The 23,391-nt window shown below is 38.6% G+C and overlaps 1 protein-coding gene across 1 annotated transcript in view; it reads right to left on the bottom strand.

Annotated features, from left to right (window-relative positions):
- cdh12a (cadherin 12, type 2a (N-cadherin 2)) overlaps positions 1 to 23,391 on the bottom strand; it is a 105,852-nt gene that overhangs the window by 53,681 nt on the left and 28,780 nt on the right. The window contains exons 3-5 of the mRNA XM_017705969.2: positions 11,175 to 11,469; positions 6,752 to 6,871; positions 869 to 1,036 (exon numbers count right to left, since the gene is read on the bottom strand). Of these exons, the coding sequence (XP_017561458.1) occupies positions 869 to 1,036; positions 6,752 to 6,871; positions 11,175 to 11,469 (583 nt within the window). The remainder of the gene's footprint in view (positions 1 to 868; positions 1,037 to 6,751; positions 6,872 to 11,174; positions 11,470 to 23,391) is intronic.

The following is a 23,391-nucleotide window of genomic DNA, read 5'->3' on the forward strand; positions in this document are numbered from 1 at the left end:
TGTTCCTCATATTTGCATGTTACTGACTCCAAAATGAGGGCACAACTACAGAGGTCTATTATTATAGTATTTATGGTAGTTTCCAAAAGTTTTTGAGAAATTCCCTTAAGTGCAACATGTCATTTGTTATCCATTTTATTAAACATCTTCAAGGACATCATCAATGGTCAAAGTCTGACCGTAGTGCCACTCTTGATTTTTAGCAGGTAAACAATGGCACTACGGTCAGAAACTGATCACTGATTGTTGGCTATCAAATTGTCCATATCAACAGATGAGCTGTAGTCTGTAATTGTAATTGCTAGTAAAGGTTTGGACCCCCTTTTGCCTTCAGAACTGCCTTAATTCTTCATGGCACACTTTCAACAAGGTGTTGGAAACGTTCCTCAGAGATTTTGGTTGGTTATTTGAGTTCCTGTTGCCTTTCTATCATCTGGAACCAGTCTGCCCAATCTCCTCTGACCTCTCACATCAACAAGGCATTTTCGTCCACACAGCTGACCGCTCACTGGATATTTCCTCTTTTTTGGACCGTTCTCTGTAAACCCTAGAGATGGATGTGCGTGAAAATCCCAGTAGATCAGCAGTTTCTGAAATACTCAGACCAGCCCGTCTGGCACCAACAACCACGCCACGTTCAAAGTCACTTAAATCACCTTTCTTCCCCGTTCTGATGCTCGGTCTGCACTTCAGCAAGTTGTCTTGACCACCTCTACATGGCTAAATGCATTGAGTTGGCGCCATGTGATTAGCTATTTGTGTTAACAAGCAACTGAACAGGTGTTCCTAAAAAAGTGGCCGGTGAGTGTATACGGTCATCCTAGAAGGCAGGGATTACTAAGTGTATAGCAAACGTACTGAAACATACTTTTGGCAAATCTAGGTGGGTTGTCATTGACGTCAGTCAGGGTAATGTTGACGATAGTGGTCCCGGCGAGGCCCCCTAGTTGTCCTCCCATATCCTTGGCCTGGATCAACACCTGGTATGTCTCCTTGACCTCCCGGTCCATGTTGGGTAAGGCAATCTTTATTACACCTAAAGCCAGGAAGAAACAGTCAGAGAGACAGTAGGTGGTGAGGTTACAATTTATGTGGAGTTCAATATTCTTTTGATGGTCGTACCCCAGAAACAGAGATAAGCTTTTTAATAGCCCTCCATTAATCTACATTCCTAAGGGCAGCACCATAAAAGGTGAGCGTTTGACATTCTGGTAAAGGCTAATCAGCCTTAATAGTTTCTCTCTCAGAGGGAACACCTTTTGATCAGGAGATGCCGGCTTGACACGGGGTCAAGAAAATGCCAGCATAAAAAAGACAGTCTTTGTTTATAGATGCATTTAGGCTTATCAGAAATGCCCCATGCTAACTTTTCATCCATCTCCCAGAGACTTTGTCTCCCTCTGTGTTAATAACACCACACTTGCATTATTTCTTTTTTTAACCCCTTACATGATCAGGGCCCAAGGCTTCATTACACACTTCTATAACCTGAGAATAGCTCAGCCATCATGCACTGAAGTCCCTGTAGTTACTGAATAATAAGCCTTAGTATGTAATAAGCCTGAGAGGTTAAATAAGACGGGTGTCTTAACCAGACTGGCTCTGATATATTTAGCTTATGTAAGGGTCACGACATCAGATGCATGGTACTCTGAAATAGTGCATTATTGGTGCTCAGGGTGGGTACTGTAATCAATTCTACCATTTGAAAATTGTTTTTTTGGAACAATTAGTACTTGGATATTTACAGAAAATAGAGAAATGTTTTATGCATAAAAAGGTTTCTTATCAGATTATTGTGTGCAGCAGTGGCTACGGGGCAACTATCATTGTCTAATGATTGTACAGCTTTATCATTATTTTATTTCTGGTATTTAACATGCAGACGACTACGAAATACCTCTTGATATTTAGGGGGTCCCATATTGACTGGCTACTCCAACACTAACGTACTCACCATAGCAGCACTGGTGCTAGCTTCAGTGGCAAAAAAAATGTTTGGTTTAACAATTTCTCCTCTGAAAATGCTCTTTGTAGTTTGGTAATGCATGTTAATTGAAATCTTACACATCTCCTCCTTTGTTTTCAGCTTGGGAAACTGGCCAAATTTTTGGATTTACAAATATGCTAAGGAATATTGTGAAGATTTCAGATGTATCCAAGGCTTAGTCAAAAGTACTAGGCTCTGAAGAACCAACTTGAACCAATTCAATACAGCACCACACTGGGGCAGATCAGCACTCCATCTCTGGTTAGTCCGGAATACCAAACGCAGAAGTTTGCAGACGGTGGGTGAAGCAGGTCAAACAAAAGAGAGCATAGCATCATGAGAAGTCTCTTTTCAGAGACCCCTATTTTGAGACATTCAGGGGGTCCAAAAAGTTGATTAGACAGTCTCAGACCCACCGGGACCCCGGCATTTCACACCTTGCATATTGCAGCGTTGATGCTACCATTTCACCTAGTGTGAAATTCTGTAAAACATACTTAACAATTAAAAAACAGGGACACACCGTCTCATTGATGAATTCATGAATTAGAATTTTCTGCCTGCTTTCTTAGAATTTCCCATGTACTAAACCTGAGTAAGTGACCCACATTCATGCGATCCTTGTGTCGACAGCTAAAGGCAACATTTTATATCCAAAGGAATTATGAGTGGAAGAAATACTCAAAATCCACACTTTAGTACAACTACTGTTATTTAGTCAATTTACTTGAGTGCAGGGAAAAGTATTCATTAAGTTAATCACTCAAGCAAGAGTAAATAAGTAGTTCATTATAAAACTACCTGAATATTCAAGTCACGTTTTTTTGCATGTATGCAATTACAACCTGAAAATATCTTGATCTCTGTGTACAGCATGCCCCACCACCCACCCACAGTCTGAGTAGATGGACGTCACTCCGTGGGCCAGTAAGATTGAACAGAACGTGAAAGGTAACCTGGGGGGTGTTCCACGTAAGCGACCTTATAAAACCTGTGCTTATTGGAATTAGCCTCAGTTCATTTACCCTCACTGTGGACTCCAGTCACAGTCCAAGCTTAGTGGGCTCCACTCACAGCATCCAGGTGAGACTTGTTTGCGCTCATTTAAACCATGATTCAGTAACTGAGGCTCACGCATGTGCGTGCATATTCAAACGGCCTGTAGAGTGCAGAAAATTTAAAACATTACTTAAAATATTAAATGACGTTTACTTTGTTTTAGGCAAGTGAATTGCACTTAATTCAAATAGCATTTACTTGATACTTGATCTAATAATGTAAAATTCTACAAAAGATTCTATATTACAAATTATGTAGCAGTTAGTTCCAGCAACACAAGCTGATTGGTTGAGCAGCGGTCTAACTGGGCTGATAACATCACAAGTTTTCCATAAGCACTCTTTCACTCTTCTAAGACGGCATTGTTAAGCAATGAGTTTGACAGCTGTACGCTCACATCTGTAATTTTTACTTTGCGCACAAACAGAAAGCGGACATTTGACCGACAGCTGATTTGGTCCGACTCTGAAGACGAGACGACACTAAATTTCCAAACTGTTGCCACCACTGAGCAGCTTTTCAGTCGGCAGCTGTGACAGAAGAACAGCTGAACAACCTGGAATCAGCCAGAAATGAACCCAACACCATTCGCCAGACGTGTCTGATCTTCAGAGTCGGACCAAATCAGACTGAGCCGTAAAACTGACCCAATAAAAAACAGAAGCTGCTCAGTGGAGACGACAGTTTGGGAGTTTAGTGTAAGTAGCTGGAGAACGAACTGCCAGCTGAGCGGCGAGTGGGCGGAGCTCGTTACTCTGACATAGCAACGAGCTGCTAGCTATAATTAGGAGGAAGGAGCTGAACATTAAAACATATTAAACGCCGCGTTCACGGCCAGTTTATTCATTTCTTACTGTATTTATTTAACTGCTGTATTAAAGCAGTAGAACACTTGAGGAGTGAGTTATCACTAAAACATCACGGCTGTGATGATCTACGGCCACCAAATCACAGCCGTAAAGTTATTTCATGATAACACACTCCCTCTGTGTTCTACTGCTTAAACAAAAACTCTCCATACATAGTGTGTCCTAATACTGTCTGGGTTACATCAATTCTCACTTTACAGAGCTGGAGAGATACTCTATAATTAGACTACATATTTTAAACTTGCAATATTTAATATTTTAACTTTTAAGTTAGAAACAGCATGTGTAAAATACATGGCACCAGATGAAGGTAAAACATACTCCATACATCTTTTTGTCTTAAGATCTGACAAGATATGATGTTTTCACATATTCATACTGAAGAAGCAAATTGTATCTTCATTTAGGAATCTTACAGCATCTTATCTTAAGCTAGGAAATCTTAATTTACTCTATCAAAGTTGGGAATGAACTGTTATGCCTGTTACCTAGCAACCAACCATATGCACACAGCTGAAACAAAAATTAGGTGGAATAAAATGAAAAAAAGGACCTGGAAATTAAGGAAAATATGAGAAAAACATATTTTTTTATCATTTTAATATGTTCATTTTATATGACATTGTCTTGGGGTTCCACCATCGATGTGATGTTTAATTGCTTTATAGAAAGATCTTCGCACTGTTCAGCCTGCAGTATTATCATCCACACTACGTAGAAATGCACAGAATTCCTGTGAGGAGATTAAAAGATGCCACAGGAGGTCAAATCTGGACTTTAGGTGATTAAGTGCCAATTCTGAACTGGGTGTATGCAGAAAATCTGTTAAGATCTGACAGGTCAGGATAGGATGTTTTACCTTCCTTATCTTTTTTACCAATCTTACCTTCATTTAGGAATTTTACAGCATTCTATCTTAAGTTAGTAAAATCTTAATTTACTTGATCAAACTTGAAAATCAACTGTTATGTCTGTTACCTAGCAACTAACCATATGCACCCAGCAGAAATACAAACACAGGTTCAAAATAATCAAGTTAGTTAGCCAGACAGCTAATGTTAGCTACTGTTACTGATGTAAAGCACAATAAGCTTGAAGTTTAGAATATTGTATCAGTGCTTCATGCTGTTTATCAGAGCAACGTCACTCTGCAATTTCAGTTTCAGTTTCCCAAACACTTTAGCTGAGCGCACTAACATAAAAAGACACACATCTCATTATTCACCCGATCACTGTAATAGTTTATCATCAACATTAACATGCAAATGTGTTAAGAGAGGACTGAAGATTGTGTCTGAGATTTTGAAAACACTGTTAAAAAAGACTTCAAAACTCAAAGTACCGTTTTCAATGTAGATAAATTTAGCATCATTATGCTAGTCATAGTGAACTAACATTAAGCTGCCTGTCACTGCATGAAATGGTAGACACAGATGGTTAAAACAGAAATCAGGAGAGTATTTAGGATTTATTTTTTTCTAGTTATGATGTTTCTATAATTTTGTTTTCCTATCTGGAGATGGGATATGATTATGAACTGAAGAACTGTTGTTCTGCAACAGCTTCTGTCCTAAATTCAGCCCTAACTGAAGTGGTCATGGTGATTGAACAAGTAAGATTTTAAATTGAAGAAGTTTCTGTAATTTGGCCAGTGGATGGTGAAGTGATACTTATTTTTCTTGTACAGAATATGAATCGATATGCATAGAAACCAAATAATTTCCATCCAACTGAAAGGAAGACACCTGTTGCTTCTGATAGGGAGGGGGTTCTGCAAAGGGCCTGATTCCATATGTCATCATTTGAGCGACATCATGCAGAAATCTTCAGAGATCCCACCCCCACCCCCAACCCATAAATAAATAAATAATCTTACAATAATGGGAAGGTCCTGACTCCCCTGGAGATATATACCCAGAGTTGGTGAATGAGGTAATTATCAAAAACTGCATGATTGTGACATTGTGATGATGGCGATGTTCCCCCGAGAGCCTGTAACATTCAGTGATATGGATTATCCTCTGATAATGAAGGAGCATCCAGCACCAGCAAGAGGAAGCAGATGTTCACATGATTAAAAAAAGAAAAAAAACTATCAGTTGTCACTTCACATTGAGAAGGACATAACCTGAGGGCTCCCAGAGTTGGCAATTGGTTCAATATTTAGGAAAATGTCCCTCAAAAAAAAAAAAAAAAAAAAAAAACTGAAATACTAACGGGAGTAAGTTTACTTTCAATTTTAATCATTAAGACCTTTTTACATGTGTGTGTGTGTGTGTGTGTGTGTGTGTGTATATATATATATATATATATATATATATATATATATACATAAATAATCAAATGAATTTGTTGCCATATGGCCACTGTATTTGAATATGGAAGTGATCTGTGTGTATTCAAACCATTGGACTATAATTGTGTTACTTTTGATTACAATGAAATTACAAAAAAAACTATTTTTATTTATATTTTGTAATTTCAGACAATGAAAAACTGATGCATTATCCGCATTATAGATTACACCTCTGGAAAGCAGTTTTTACCTGTTTTAGGTTTTAACAGAAGGAATTGCGATATTATATGTTGAACCACTTTCATGTACATTTCAGTTGTATGTTACTTATACAGATGTGACTGTGTTGAGTTGCATGGAAGTTCTTAGCAGGTTAATTGATAAGTTGCCACCCCCCACCAGCACAAAGTGTAAGAACACGGTTGTTAATTAGCACCTCACTGAATAAATTTGTCTCAAAGTGTAAATCACTTATTTTGCATTATCAATGTATTTGAATAACCACACCCACCCCTAATAAACAGTGGAATCTCCTACCAGTCTTGGGGTCCACTGAGAAGTACGGCTGTCCATGTAGAATGCTGTAGACAATCCGGGCACTGTTTCCATAAGTTGGATCATCTGCATCTGTGGCTGTGACTTGGATAACATATGTGCCTGTTTCAACACAGATACAAATGGGAATTCGCTTGAAAAGTCTGTCCATATACTGTAGGCTGGGCTACATGAGTCACACTTCAAAGACATACTGCATCTTTATAATTCCTAAAGACAACATGCATATGGTGTTTCTTTGAAACATCTGTGTGATCATCACAACGGAACCATTTCGAAACCAATCAGATGGTGAAGACTTGAAAGTGATGTGCTAGAAAGAGAGAAAAACAACAATTGCATAATTCACAAAAACTGCAGAGGATAAATTCTCATGAGTGGATAATTTATTCAAGCAGCATTACTATCATATAAAACAAAATTCCCTCACTGTCAGTATCCATAAATACTTGTTGTTTGAATTAAACAACTTCATAATATCAAACAGAATATCTTTTTTTAAGTAGCGTAGCATCTGATCAATAAGAAATGGACTTTGGACACGAGAGACTTGCTGACTGGAGAGATGAGGAATTAGCCAGTAGCGAAGCTTTCTGTCGATTCGCTGCACTGTGTGCATGCAAAGAGAGGGTGACATCGGAGCCACACGGTTCACCAGAGCCAAACTGCAGAACCAAGCACTGCAGAGTGGTCAATGGGTGCTTTACTTTAAGCAGCGGTCAATTCAGCAGCACATTCATCACTGTTTAGGAAAGGACTGCACTGTGGATGTGAAAAGCCACCACTGTTTTCCATTACTAACAACCTGCTGATTATTCTGGATTATGCCCAGTATTTTAAGCTGTTATGTATGTCTTATTTATCATCGCTGTCCAACGAAAAACATGAATCTCCATTTTTTTTTTGCGATTTTTACTTTTCTGCATGAGTTCAGCTCAGCAAATGTCCTTTACATGCTGTGAACATTTCTTGATGATTGGATCAATAGAAATGCTCCAAAATTGCTTAGAATAAAACGTCTTTACTGTTTTTGAAAGTAAAAAAAAAATATATTTTTAACCGTCTCCTGTAAAGTTACTTTTTTGGAAATACCTGTTTTTCTCTGGATAGCAATGTTATACTATTATAAATACCTTATAAATGCAGGATTCAAAGGAAGTGCTACTAAAATCACTCATTAGAAAATAGCCCCTGCCTGAGCCCAATACTGTACATTAAACATTAGCCCACGGCCTGAAAGCTGATATTATGTTGGACCCAGTCCGTTTTGGGTAGGTTAGCAAAATCAGTAACAAAGAATTAGCATAATCTTTTCATAAATAAAATATAGTTTGTAGTTTGGATCAGTAAGTGAATCTTACTAGGACTATGTAGCATGTTACAGTATCAACCAAATATATGATTACTAATAAAATGTTTCTCGGTTAGGAGGACAGCAATTACTTCTATTTAACATTTTAAGTTGTTTTTTTTTATATTTGTGTTTATAAGACATACATTACATACAGACATACATAAGACAAGTTTTATTGATCTGTACATCCTCATATTAAACTAATAAAAGTAAAAATTGATAATTTTATAGTTTATTTAAAAAATCCTACAATGAACTGGGCTGAGCCTTGGAAATTCACATGCCCAGCTAATACCTTTGTTCCCAGTTTATTGGAAATCGAAATGTGATTGGTTGATTCCTCTGTCATTTATTAATTATGCAAATGGTTAATATAAGGCATCAATATTTCATTTAAACTCTTCAAGTCATGACCATTAGAGCTCACTACCAATGTTTACCTAGACATTATAAAATAGTGTTTTAAGAATCTAAGCCTTTCATTTCCATCTAAAACTTTATGATGGAACAAGAGTAGCATTGTAATACCTGTAGAGTTTGATTCCATTGAATTCCATTTTTATTTCCTAGAAATCTCTAGGCCTCTGAAGGCAGTGAAAGCCCTGAGAGTTCTACTTTGAAATTGAAAGAATGCAAAAAAATAAACCCCAAAAAACGAGATGATTAACATTTCAAAAAGTGCATATATTCTAATAAATAAACTCTCTTTGTTCTCCTTGTGGTAATCTTTGTGTTGTAGACACCCAGGTGTTTAAAAATGATCAAAACCAGCCTTCCCTGCATGTTGAACGAGTGACTTGAGAGAAGGCATCCTCAATATTGATTTGTAAGCTGTGGATGATGTATGGCTCTTTTTTGTGGGTGCTCAGAACAAAAGTTGAGGGCTTTTCAACTTAAAAATGGTTTAAAAATGGTTTTAAATATGTGAAGTGGGTTGCACAGGCTAGAGATGCAGTACACACAGCTTCGTAGACAACAATGAAAAGACACACACTTGAGAGAGTTTGAAAAGCCATCGTTTGAGCAGTCCCTTATACTCCCTCCACCGTGTCTCACAATTTCAATGAGGTTTTGATGTTAGTGTGCTTTATTTATTTTTTTTTATTTCTCAGACACAATACTGTCCACATTTTTTCCAGAATTTCCTGCACAGAATCTTGTGCTGTTTTACAACAATCAGGTTTGTTTCTTTTTTTTTGGAAAGCAGTGGCTTCAGTGTGTTAACCTCTCAATCACTTTTGCTTCCCTTAAGATCAATTTTACAACAAAGAGCCCTTTTAAACTCCTTGTGAAATTTCTAAACAGATTTTTAGCCATATGTAAGCCAAAAAACACAGAAGCTAAAGTTCTTTAACACTTTTTTGAGGGTTCTACAGTATGTCCTTACTAATCTAAATAGGACATCCACATTTAGGAAGAACATCAGATCAAATGCTCTAGAGTTTCCTCTGCTCGTAAACTCTGTGCTAAGAGAAGCCAAAGTCTTTATAAATCTATCAGCAATGATTTCACGTCTTAAGAGAACCAATAGTTTTCCTTTGGACACGGACTGGATCAAATTATTGGAATTCTGTCACGGAGTGCAGGTAACCAAATCTCCAGGTAATGATGCTTATCCTGAATTATTCAAACAGTTAAAGCCAAATTAGTCAATTGTTCCCAACTGATTCTAAGTTTAAAAACATGGGTTTTCATGTGATCACACAGACAAATACTGATAACAGTATCAGTAATGTTAACTTATTTGGTGATGACTGACCACTGGTTTGGAAGCATAATGCTTTTAGTTTCATCTCTGGGCCTTGCATATATATATATATATATAAACTAATCTTAGTTTTTTCAAGCCATTTATCGGCTATTGTGAATTCATCCTAAAAAAAAGTGAAATAGATCAAAAGAAGGTCATAATGCCAAAAAGTAGATATATCAATAACAATAAATATATCTAAGGTTATCAAGTATTCTGATATACATAAGAAACAGTCATTTTAATGTGTGTTTGTGCAAAGAATATACAATTGGAACTGTTTTGAACGGTCTAATCCCACACCTTAACTGCCTCAGCTCACTTATCCTATTACAGAATTATGCTACATTCAGTGCAGAATGGCCGCTATCATTATAATACAACCATGATTCATATACTGGCTGGGAGAATAATAATAATAAATAACACTTTTTCTCACTTATCCTGTTTTGCCAAGGTCTTTATCCTTCTTTCAACCATTGTTGATAAGTATTTGGCGATACAAAATGAGCATGGTTTGTTGAGTAAACCTTCGTGTAATACATCTTCATGCATTATTATGACTATTATTGTCATCCAGTGAAAGTTGGACCACAAACTAAAAGCCATTTAAGCCGAAATACAGATAACTTCCAAGGGCATTAGCTCAAACCTTAATATAAATCATATAATTGTGTGAGAAAGGACAGCTGTAGATGCTTCTCCAGCACTGCAGGCCTGCCAGGCTTTTTTACATTCAGTCTTTTGGAGTACAGTTTGTACTGCACCAAAACAAACCCTTGAGCTATCCTTTAGGAGAGGCCTTCACGATGACGACGAACGTGTAGGAGGAACAGCGCTTGCAATGCAGAATGGCGACTATCATTATAATGCAGCCGTGATTCATACATTGGCTGGGAGAATAATGCATGAAATCGTTTAATAAATAAATAAATAAACATTGATATATAACACTTTATGGGTTCCATCTGCTCTGAGATTACATCAATAGGATTCACGGTCCTCCACCTGTCTTCCGAGACCACGTGTTATTTGTTACGTTTATTCCTGTGAAGCAAGGAATAAACGTATTGTCCCGTATGTACCCGACTGTGTAGTCATATACATCCTTATTCCTTCAGCTAAGAAATAACGCTGTATTTTATGCAGGCGAGTCTTTCACAGAATGGATTTTGCAAAATGGCCCAAAGGTGAGGTCTGCGTGAGGTTAAATCCTCATCTTCCATTCATGAGATGTATTTTAAAGAGCTTTCCCACATTATCACCTTCCCCAACCACAGCCGGAGGCTGCTCACGCTTACCTACGGGTGACATCTCTGGGACGCTGGCTGAGTAAGGGCCCTCCAGGAACTTGGGCTCGTTGTCATTGATGTCCTGGACTTTGATAATAAACTCGGACTCGGGCTCCAGGGGCCTCCCTGTTAGCACGTCCACGGCCTGGGCCCGCAGCGCGTAATAAGGCTTCTCCTCACGGTCCAGGCTCCGCAAGGCATGGATGTCTCCTGTGGTCGGCTCGACGGTGAAAATGGAGCCAACTCCTTCCCCTGACAGCGTGTACTTCACCAAATTATCTCCCTTATCCAGGTCACTGTGCAGCTGTAAAGTTCGTGACAACATGACAGTTCAGTGTCCAGGAAGAATCGTTTGGAAATACTGTCAAAGATAAGTAGGACAAAAGCAGCAAATGGGGTTCTGGCTACACTACTGAAAATAAAGGTGCCAAAAAGGGTTCTTTGGAGCGGAAGAGCCACCTTTGGTTCTCTATGGAACTCAGGGGATGGTTTTTGTGAAAGAGATCTGAAGAACCATTTAAAAGCTTACATAATCATATGCCATGTGGCCAAACCAAGAACCATTTAGGAGGCTTTATTTTTAAAAGTATAAGTAAATGCAAATTTTAGAATAACGAAAGCTTTTTCTGATTGAAAGTGCAATTTAAAAACAGTGGACAAAAGATCTAGGCTGACATCTGGTACTACACTCAAAAATAATTCATTGTGGTGGTTGGACAAACTGAAAATACATGGATATTAAACAAGTGAATCGTGTTGTCAATGATGAGTAACTGATTTACATACAATTGACCAATAAGTGAAGTGCATTTCAATAAATGAAAACTTTATTTTGATTAAAAGAAAACTCTTCAATTTCAGTGAAACTCAAACTGCATTGGTACGTTCCATCAAAAGCTGAACATTACACTCTTCAAAATGATGGTGCTTCAAGGGTTCTTTAGTGAAGAAAATGGTTCTACATAGAACCATGAACATTCAAAGAACCCTCTCCATGATAAAATGGGGTTCTTTGCCTCATGAAACGGTCTTAGATTACTGGAAAATGTGCTGTGAGTGGATTGATATGGAAGCTTTGTGATTCTATATAAAGAGTTCTTTATTGTTACGATGCCAGGCTTTTTATAATAAACACATTTTTTGGTGATATACAGAACCACTTTCAAAAAAGGTCTCTATATAAAACCATCTACAGCAAATTCTACATCAATCTGAACCTGTCATGATGCAAAGAACCTTTAAATCATGGAAAGAATTCTTTGATTGTTGATGGTTCCAAACAGCACCATGTTCTCTACTAAAGAACTTTTGAAGAACCATTCAAGTCAACAAACCTGTTTTTGTTCCAGTGGAAAAAAAAAATCTGACTCTATATTTGATTTTGACTTATGTTTTGCAATCGCAAATAAATAAATAAATAAGGCCCCAGGGCCAATGACGAATGTAGACATGGTCATTTGTCCTGCACTTTTATAATAGATGAATCCAGAGGTTCATTACCAATCATTACCAATTTTTGGCAAATCTCATCACCATGACAATGTTTACACGGCTGCATGGAGCCACTTGTCAAGTGTCATCACAGCTTCTATAATAAGACATGGAACCAGACTTTTGTTCAGTGTCAACATGTAAACACAGCATTTGCTTGCTTGACTGTTTCTGCAGATTGCAGTCTGTTCAGATGAACACAGATCTGGCAGTCGATCGTGTTTAATCTTAGCCAAATGGAAAAACCAAAATCGTAGTCCGTATACAATCCAAGAAGCCAAAACACAGATACAATGAGAGAGGTGACAGTACAAAAGGGGTCGAGCAACGTGAAGACAAGGCAGGGGTCAAGATACCAGAGGTGGACAAAGTACACAAATCATGTAGTTGAGTTAAAGTCGAGACACCCAAGGTAAAATATTCCTCCAGTAAAAGTAGAAGTTCCTCCATTTAGACCTCCACTTGAGTAAAAGTACTAAAGTATTTCCCTTCAAATGTACTTAAGTAAAAAGTAAAAGTACTAAAAGAGTAATTCTGGCTCTGATGTCCTGTTATCATTTTTATAACCAGACTGGCTTCATGAACTCATTTCAGGTGAAAGTCCTCCATCGTCTCTCTTGGTAAACCAGTCTTTTAATAGAACGTCATTAATTAGTGACGCTGACGTCTATTAAAATGATCATAAGCACAAAACACTGAAGGTAAACAGTTTCCATCAGGGAGAACCGAGTGGCTCTGAAATCACTTTTTACACACAAGCAAAGTTTCAGTTTCAGATTTATTTACAACTTAGTTCCAAGTTTAAGTTGAATAAAAACTGGCTTTCAACTCAGGATCACAGATGAGCTCCTTTACTATGTTGATCTGTAGGCCTCTGTTCATAAACATAAACCAGCCCAAACTAATTTACTATAAAATGAAATGGTGTTTGTAGAAATTCAGAAAAAAGCCGCGTCAGTCTCGACTGCATATGTGGACATATTTCTATATTGTGCTCTATTTACACAAAGTTAGGTTAGTTCATCATTTATGTTGAACAGACTCTCCCAAAGTTTTACGCTGCTGCGCTGACGTTGAACCGTGTGCTGCACTGGGTCGGTATGACCAACAGGTCAAAACCAGCTCTAAACAAAGTGACCGCTGGGCCCTGATTGGTGCTCTGGCTTTGCGCTTCTTTCGTTTTGACATGTTACGTTTTTATACACACAGAAACCAAAAGGAACCACAGATTTCTCAAAATGTAGGAGGAAAAAGTCGGATATTAGACTCTGAAATGTAGTGGAGTGAAAGGAAAAAGTCGCCCAGAATGGAAATACTTAAGTAAAGTACAGATACATGAAAAAACTACCTAAGTACAGTAATGAATTACATTTTCTTAGTTACTGTCCACCACTGCAAGATACAGAAGGAAGCAAACATAAACTAACCACTCAGTATAACACAATGATGCAATAATTCACAAAGTTCATATTCTGCATACCTGGCTTAAATACTGTCAAGCAAGGTCATATGATCTATACCACAGGTGCTTAGTGTTAGTAGTCTGGGGACTGTGAACGCTGATAGGAGCGCTGTGCCTGGCAATCAGTCACGTGAGTCCCCTGTGACTCCTGGGAAATGGAGTCCTGACTCGTGTCCGCTGAACGTGTGACACAGGATACTACTAGTTATGTAGTTAGTAAGATAGGCAAGCACTAACGTTGACAGCAGCTAAATAAAAAGTAAAGACAGGTCTCTGGTTAATCAGCCGATGCCTGCAATGATATGCTGTCAGTCTGGCAATGAAATATTGGGTCAGCAATCATGTATCACGTCTAGTTATGGTATAGCTACAATAAAGTAGGGTAGTTGGCATTTTCTCAATGACAGTGATTTTGTTTATGGGTCATTACATTTCTTAGCTGTTGCCCCAACCTATAAAACACACCCATCCACCAACCTCCACATGTACCAACATTCATTCAAGTCCCATCTATACAAGACATTAAAAATGATACCAGAACTTGCCAGGTGCCAAATCCTCCAAAGGTTTGTAGACATTGCTTCTACTATGTTTCTTCTGAAATGATGGGTATTAATAAGGTTTGTCCACCCGTGCAGCAGTTACAGCATCTACTCTTCTGGAAAGGCTTTATATTATATATTGGAACATAGCTGTGAGGATTTGGTTGCATTCAGCCACAAGAACATTGGTGAGGTCATGCCAAATGTATTGGATGGAGCTTCATCACTGTAGAGAACACAGCTCCCTGGAGTTGGGGTGGGTATACACAGGTGTAAACAATGGAGTGCCTGTGTAGCTGTATGAATACTTTTGGATGTTGTAGGATATTGTGTATTACCACATATCAGAACACTGGAGGCTGCGACAGTTGAAATAGCACATAATGCTTTCACATAAATGGGCCCTCTTTTCGGGAGCGTTCTATTTTTGTCTGACCATCATGAAAGAGATGAAGGGTTTTCCAAATCCTCTGAAATCTGATTTAAAATGACCCTTCTTGCCCTGACTGATAAAATTCTGATCACGTGACTCCTTGTGACCTGGCTGTGGGGTGAGAAATATAATGCAAGGATCTTTCACTGATACAGTTTGGGCACGTTCAAAGAGGATTGAGGTGAATCGTAACATCGTAACTGCTTTAAAATGCCCTAAATGGGTGTTAAAGGACGAAATCTGCGGTATTGTTTACCCAATTCACTTCCACAGCGAAGAACAGGAGGAAATAATGTTGTTTTGTTATTAGTAGGTATGTTTATTGGTTGGGCATTGCGCTCAGCCAAAACCCTAATTAGGAGTTAAGTATAAAGTCGTATAACACTCAGATTATGGAAACAGATTACGCCTAGTCTTGGATTAAAGATTAAACACAGCACAAGTAAACCCTCTGAATGAATAGGTAGTGCTGAATCCGTGATTTTTCCAGAGCCCTTTTAGCGAAAGGGAAGATGCTATTTCTGCAATGTGGCAAATGGATGCAAATTGCTTGACTTTAGCTAGATCGCAATGAATGGAGTGCACTAAATCCCAGCACTGTAGGCAACACCTCCACAGCGTTGCAGCATGCCTTGGTAGAAATGAAGCTTCCTAAGTCCATCTGTAGAAACTGCGTTTCCTCTATCAGCATGTAAGCCTTGTCAAGTTAATTAAAAAATCCCATTAGACGAAATACTACAGGCCATCGAATGAAAGAATTCATTACTTAGTTGGGGTCATGGGGCTGGCTTTAAGGTAGCAGATAATCCGTGAGCCATAATAGAGGGATAAAAAAAGGCTCTGCGTCCAGCCTTATTCATATGCTTAATCTTTTATAAAGAATGTCAATGGGGGCTATAAATTAAGAGTGGACCTCTTTCAATCTCTAGCCATGCAGCTGAAGATGTCAACTGCCAATAAATTTACAGTGTAGCGTTGTACAGCGTACAGCAAGTTACAGCGTAGCATCATATTGTGGCGGTGAGGGTAGTGGGGAAAAGAGAAGACTCGCTCTCAAGACGAAATTTCAATTTAAAGGTCACACACCGAACAAATCGTGACAGAGATAATCCGTCTTTACTGTAAAAGGGCACATTGCACCTTGTTGCACTTCATATGAAAGACATAACATGTTCTGTTGACAGTTAGTGCTATTTCATATAAAAAAAAAAGCATAAATAGAGTGTTTACTTGTTGTATGATGCTTTCTAATGGGAACAGTGTTGTTTTTTGTTTAATGCGTCATGCTAAAAAGGGATATAATGGACTATGCATCCCTCTTTTGGGGCAGCCGTGGGCTGGAGGTTTAGGAACCGGCCTTATGACTGGATGGTTGCCTGTTCGATCCCCAAAGCCGATGGCATGTGACTGAGGTGCCCTTGAGCAAGGCAACTAACCTCCAACTGCTCCACAGGTGTAGCGGATAGGGCTGCCCACTTCTCTGGGCAAGCGTGCTCACTGCACCCTAGTGTGTATGTGGTGTGTTGTGGGACTAATATGGGTCTCTTAATATAATAAATATTAATAATATAAAAATGACGGTTATTCAGTTCATGTTGCTGATTTTGTTCCCAAAAACAGAATAAAGTGTTTGAAGGAAACACCATTAATATTTGTTTATTAACCTTTTTAAACTCAGCACACAGACTCTCATTTACTAAATGACACTAGATGCCAGGTTATATAATGCGTATGTAATAACTATGTAGTTACACATTGGTGATTTATTCACTGTAGCTGTAGCTGGATTAGTGTAGTGCATATTTCACTTTATAATAATGTAATTAAACGAATGAATCTTGACAGTAGTAGCTGCACGTTTTCACACATATTTACACATGTATTCTACAGCATGGTTACATGTGTAACCGCTTATCCTTCTGGGTCACAGGGGGCAATAATAACAATAATAATAATGCTCAATAATAATAATTAGAATATACAATTGTTATTAGCACTTTTGAGCCTCAAGAGACTTTGCCATAACAGCCAGATAACTATTCTAAATTATCTACCACCACAAGACCAAACACACTGTTGCCAAGCTAGAGCTGGGCTGTCATGCCAAGACCAGTATTTATTTATTTATGGACTTATTTATTTATTTTACAGATGGCTTCTTCTCAGTATGGGGGGCATTAACAGATTACTTAATTGCACACGCTGTGTGGTTTAATCAAATTCCAAAAGGCTCCCAATCCAAGAGCACTAAGCTGACTAAAGTTTTCTTCTCGGCAATCTGGGGCAAATTCTGCAAAGCTTCTCGCTCGCGGCTTTCCCATCATCTGGAATACAACAAACGCAGAGCGAAACGTCAAGATTCCACTCGGATTGCGGCGGTGAGAGACGGGGAGAACGTGAGCCGCACGTTGTGTGTTTAAAGCCGGGCGTCATGGTGGTCTAAAAAGAGATTTCATTTCTTCAATATCGTCGGCGATAAACGAACTCCGACAGAGTTCAGTATGATTAAAATGAACGTACGGAACTGTAAGAACTCACAAATCTGCATAGTTCCCTTTCCTCTTCTCTTCTAATTAGAATTAAGAGATCTCCATGCATACTTCCCCTTTGATGTAAGACCTTTATATCTGCAGCACCAGCGAATCTCGCCGAACGCTCAGATAGCTGATGATGGATCTTGTTGTACAGTAGTTTCCCGAGGTGCCACCTTTGATCACACTTTTAATTGCTTCGCTCGACTCGCTTTGTTTCTTCTTCATTACTGGAAATATACAGTTCATTTAAAAACAGCTGGGCAGAAAGATCTGCAAAATGTACTTCAGCTGATTAAGGCCATGTTCATTTACTGAGTTGTAAGCCACCCATTTCTGTGCAAGTTCTCATGGAGTCTAGCTCGGTTACCTTCAGGTGCCATGAAGTGATAGCTCAGCAAAATGTGCCTCAGATGTGGATGTTCAGGTAAGATATGTTTGGTGTCTGATGTTTGCTTCTTTAGTTTTGCACTGTAGCTACAAGGCTAATGTAAGTAACAACTAATAGAAGCTCGCAGCCATTAAATTAACATCTTAAGAAGCAATTAGCCTGCCTGAATCATCACATACTTTCCAAAAACCATGCTGACTTATTGATAGACTTGGGGTAGGTTTGTGACAATATGTGATATACAGTTATCTATAAAAATAGAAAAACAGTACACAAAAGTGTGAAAAATCACATCTGCAAGTCTGAAATTACTAAACAGCTGGACACAGCTGTGGTGAGGGTAATACTTAAACCCTACTACACTCACTGGCCACTTTATTAGGTGTTCAATTGCTTGTTAACACAAATAGCTAATCAGCAATAATCACACAGCCGCAGATCACTGCATTTAGGCATGTAGAGGTGGTCAAGACAAAAGGGGGTCCAACCTTTTACTAGCAAGGTGTACCTAATAAAGTGGCTGGTGAGTTTACATAGTCAAACGTGTCATGGATGCCATATGTTCTCCTAATAAACTTCGGCCCACGTCTGCCCCACGTCTGCCTTGGCACTATGTGGTATCTTTATCTCATTTCTAGTTTAAATACAGACATTATAAGCTCATAATAGAAGTCTAAGGAACAGTCTTTACTTTGTATGTCTCAGTTTCAAGTAACTCATTCTTTAAAGGAGTAAACCTGAAATCTGCATTTGATTTTTGTGTTGTTAGCCAGTTAGCTTTCTTTCAAATGCTTCAGCTGTAAAGACAATATCAAGTGTCAACAAGTCTGTTGTAAACAGTGATGTTTGACCCTTAAATGGCCCAGCGGCAGGCCCAGCTGCTATGGCTTCTATGGAATAGCTCAGTTTAGCCAGTTTGCACTGAAGTCGCTGTAGTTACTGAAACGGTTATCTGGCAGTTTGTGCATCTGGTTAAAGTTTATGCGCTCTAACAACTGAGCTCTTTTCATTATGAAGCCACATTCACATGACTGGCGAAGCTCTGTGCTATTTACGCTGGTAACATTGCTGTTCTTGCCGTAATTTTATCTTCACTCAGCTGCACTGACAGCCGCAAACTACACGCTGTCAGAAAAGCCTCAGACACTTTTAATGGGATAAAAAAAAAAAAACTTAAAAATAAGAACATTTTCTTTGACTTCACTCAAAACTGTAACACAAGACCTTTTCACACTCCAACCAGATCTTTCAGCCATAATCTTCAAATGTAGCGGTCACGTGAAGTGTCATGATAAGTGTCATGACAAATGTCATAATGTTAGTTTCACAACAGTTAATTCCGCCCATGCAGGCTGATTAGTTGAGAAGCGTTCTAACTTTGCTGATATTTCACCATAACAACATTTTTCCACAAACACTGTATCACTCCACTAAGATGCCGTTGCTAAGCAACGACTTTGATGAGTTTTTATTTCTTGCTTCTCACTTTGCCACAAACACAAAACGGACACTGTTAAGATCACATTTGACCGACAGCCGATTTGGTCCGACTCTGAAGACGAGACGACACTAAATTCCCGAACTGTCATCACCACTGAGCAGCTTTTCAGTCGGCGGCTGTGACAGAAGAACAGCTGAACAACCTGGAATCAGCCAGAAATTAACCCAACACCATTCGCCAGACGTGTCTGATCTTCAGAGTCGGACCAAATCAGACTGAGCCATAAAACTGACCCAATAAAAAACAAAAGCTGCTCAGTGGAGACGACAGTTTGGGAATTTAGTGTAAGGAGCTGGAGAACGAACTGCCGGCTGAGCAGCGAGTGGGCGGAGCTCGTTACTCTGATGTAGCTACAAGCTGCTCGTTAAGGAGCTTTAATTAGGAGGAAGGAACTGAACATTAAAACATATTAAACACCGCGTTCACGGCCAGTTTATTCATTTCTAACTCTATTTATTTAACTGCTGTATTAAAGCAGTAGAGACACTCGAGGAGTGAGTTATCACCAATAACCGTGATGTTATTTCATGATAACACCCTCCCTCTAATGTTCTATTGCTTAAAAGACATAGCTTAGGTTGCATTCTAACTCCACTGAAGAGCAGCATTTGTAAGGCTATATGACATCTACATGAACTTTTCATGACAACTGGAATAAAGCTTATAGAAACACTTATGAAGGCTTATTCCAATAATTGCTGGATGCTTTTGTCAACTTTGATATCATTTCCCTTCAGAAAGTGTTGACAGTTGATGCCAGAATTAGCTTGAATGAGTTTCTTTATATCACTATTGTCAGAAGAAACCTCATATCTCCATTTTTGTCATTTTTCAGTTTTTACATAATGTAAAATGGCCTGTTTTCCTTTGCATTGTATGAAAATTTCATGATGAATGGATCAAATGAAACAGCCCAAAATGACTTGGAAAACATTCTGGTTCCAATGATTCACATTACAAGTAAAGTAGGTTTTGTCCTTCTCCTGTAAAGTTACCGTTTCGTTCCGACAACAGCAATATGTTTATATTAGTTTTCATGAAAGGCTGATGTGGGTATGATGCTGTGTACTCTATAGGTAGCCAAACATTGTATCAAACACTTTCACATATGGTTGCTGTCAGAAGAAAACCTTGTATCTCCATTTTTCAGTTTTTGACATAATTTGAAAGTGTCTGTTACTCTTTACATTGTTTGTAAATTTTATGATGATTGGCCTAAAAGGAATGACCCAAAATGACATGGGAAAAATTCTGGTTCCATTGACTTACATTGAAAGTACAGTAGGTTTTTTCCTTCTTCTGTAATGTTACTATTTTGGAGATACAAGGTTTCCTTCCGACGGCAGCGTTTTGTTATGGCGAATAACAGCAACAGTAACACAGCACTGTTAAATTACTGAACATATTACTGATCAAAATCTGCCACAGTAGCATGATAGCATATGACATCTATCCTGACATGTTAATAACATGGTTATGTCAATGTTATATAGCAGGGTTTAAGTGCCACCTAGGCAAATGTGTGCTGATTCAAGTCTGAAGACAACGATGGCAGTATGGTTTTTAACATACTTGTTATTATCCTTGCGCAGATCATTAATATTATTGAATATTGGGATCATTTAATAAGCAACAACATTATGTTCTTTCATTATTTTTCATGAGCTAAATATGTTTTTGTATTGCTTTAGCTTTTTTTGACCTACCCTTAGAAAGGCTACATCAGTAATTTATGGCTACACGTTTAAAAAGGATGGTTCTACAAGGGTTCTTTAGTAAAGGTAATGGTTCTATGTAGAACATGTGCATGGTTAAATGGTTCTTTGTATGGTGAAATGGTTCTTCAGACTGGTGATGAATGTCTTGTATGTGGGTCTAAATAGAACAGTTTTTAAAATGGTTCTATAGAGCACCAAAAATGGGTTGCTCTATTATTTAGTTTGACGTTGTAACAATAGCAGAACCATTTATATTAAAAAGTTCTACATTCTTAAAATGATGGTTCCTTAAGGGCTCTTTAGGGAACAAAATGGTTCTATATCGAACCGCAAAACACTCAAAGACTCATTTGCATGATCAAAGTATTCTTTGCATTGTTATTTTTTTCCCCAGATTTCTGATAGTAAATGTGCGGTATATGGTTCTATACTGAACTTAAAAAAAGTTCTATACAGCACCAAAAAGGTTCTTCAATTGTTATGATGTCTAGCCTGTAACAATAGAAGAAGCCTTTTTGGTACTATATAGAACCCATTTCAGAAAGTTTCTATATGGAACCATATAAAACACATTCCCCATCAATCTGAGTAACACTAGCACCTGATAAAGAACCACATAAGCATAAAGTTTTTCTACATAGAACTCATGATTCTAAATTAGAACCATTCCCTTTCCTTACTATCTTTTTAAGAGTGTAGTTTAAAAATGTGCAAAGTAGAAAATACTTCACTTAATTTTATGCTACACACACAGATCACCCACTAATTAACCATGAAAAGACAGCACTGTACAAAACGCAGAGACTTTCCGTGATGTATTTCATTTCCAGTCAAAACATCTATTAAGTACAAGATATTTAATTTTCAGGATAACTTTCTGGAGATATTAGAAGAAAAGTGGAGGGCAAGAAATGATTGAAAGCTACAGACAAAATGAAATTCCTAACAATCCTGCCTGACCTGACAGCCACCAACACTCCAGAAGAACAGCACTTTGAGCTTTCATCTCTGAGAGAGAGGAGAAAATCAAGCTGCTTCAGATCTGAAAACATCCACAGGTGGTTCTGTCCATCCCTCCACTCAGAGAACTCACCAGAGGGAGGGAAACAGGCAAAGCGTTCATTTTTTCAAAGAAATATGCAAAGTTCAGTCCTAGAAGTTGGTTGCATTTTTTTGCTTTTCACAATCCAAGTAATCCCCAGTGATGTTGAGGACTGGACTCTGTGGTGATCAGTCCAGTAGAGCTTGCCTTTCTCCTATTTCCCAATAGAATTAGAATAGAATATTTGACTGGAAATAAAAGAAATAAGTGGTGGTCTCTGATTTTGCACAGCACTCTATATCAACTAGGCTGCTCAGCCTGGACGGCACCTCCATATCAGCCATAAGTGTTGTCTTCTTACTTAAATCATGGGCTCTGGGCCTTTATATGTCAAACATTGCAGACTGAAAATCTTCTATAAGTGGCATTCTGCTGGTGTGCTTTTGCTGGACAATGCAGGGAAATGAGAGCTCCAATATAATGCATCATTCAGCTCTTCGATCTTCAAATTGCTGCCAGTTTATGGGAAGAAACCACGCATGTCAACTGTCTGCTTCCCATGTCTGAAAGTTCTTAGCGATTCCCTTTTAACTAGGTTAAAGGAGGCTGTCCGAGCCAGCTTATTTAAGCCCGTCAAGCCGAAACTTTGCAATTAAAGCTTGATCCCCTCTTGCTGCCAGTTTCCTCTGGGTTAGATTAATCAGCGGTCGCGGGCACGGCTCCACCATGTCATCTGGAGCAGCTCTTAAAGTGGAGAGGGCTGAGAGACTTGATAACACAGCTGCCGCAGAACTGACGTGGACAAGACCATGTGGCGATCGCCCCCACCCCGCCGTTCCTCAGCTCACGTCCATCCTGACACAACTCCGCTGGGCCAAGACTTGATTGCGGTCACATTGCCTGAAGACAATTCAATTCAGCCCTAATCCCATTCAAGCTAAAGGTGCTTGGCTCCGGCTTTCTCTATAATGCACCTTCATATTCAATTTGGAACAAATAAGAGAATATAAAATCCCTTTAACCTCATGCCATTGCACTGAATGCAAAATCGATGGCATCCACTCATTGTTCGTATAATATCTGACACAGTATTTGGATTAGATGGATTAGAACGT

Source organism: Pygocentrus nattereri, chromosome 19, assembly GCF_015220715.1.
Source record: "Pygocentrus nattereri isolate fPygNat1 chromosome 19, fPygNat1.pri, whole genome shotgun sequence".
In the NCBI taxonomy this organism is placed as follows: Eukaryota; Metazoa; Chordata; class Actinopteri; order Characiformes; family Serrasalmidae; genus Pygocentrus; species Pygocentrus nattereri.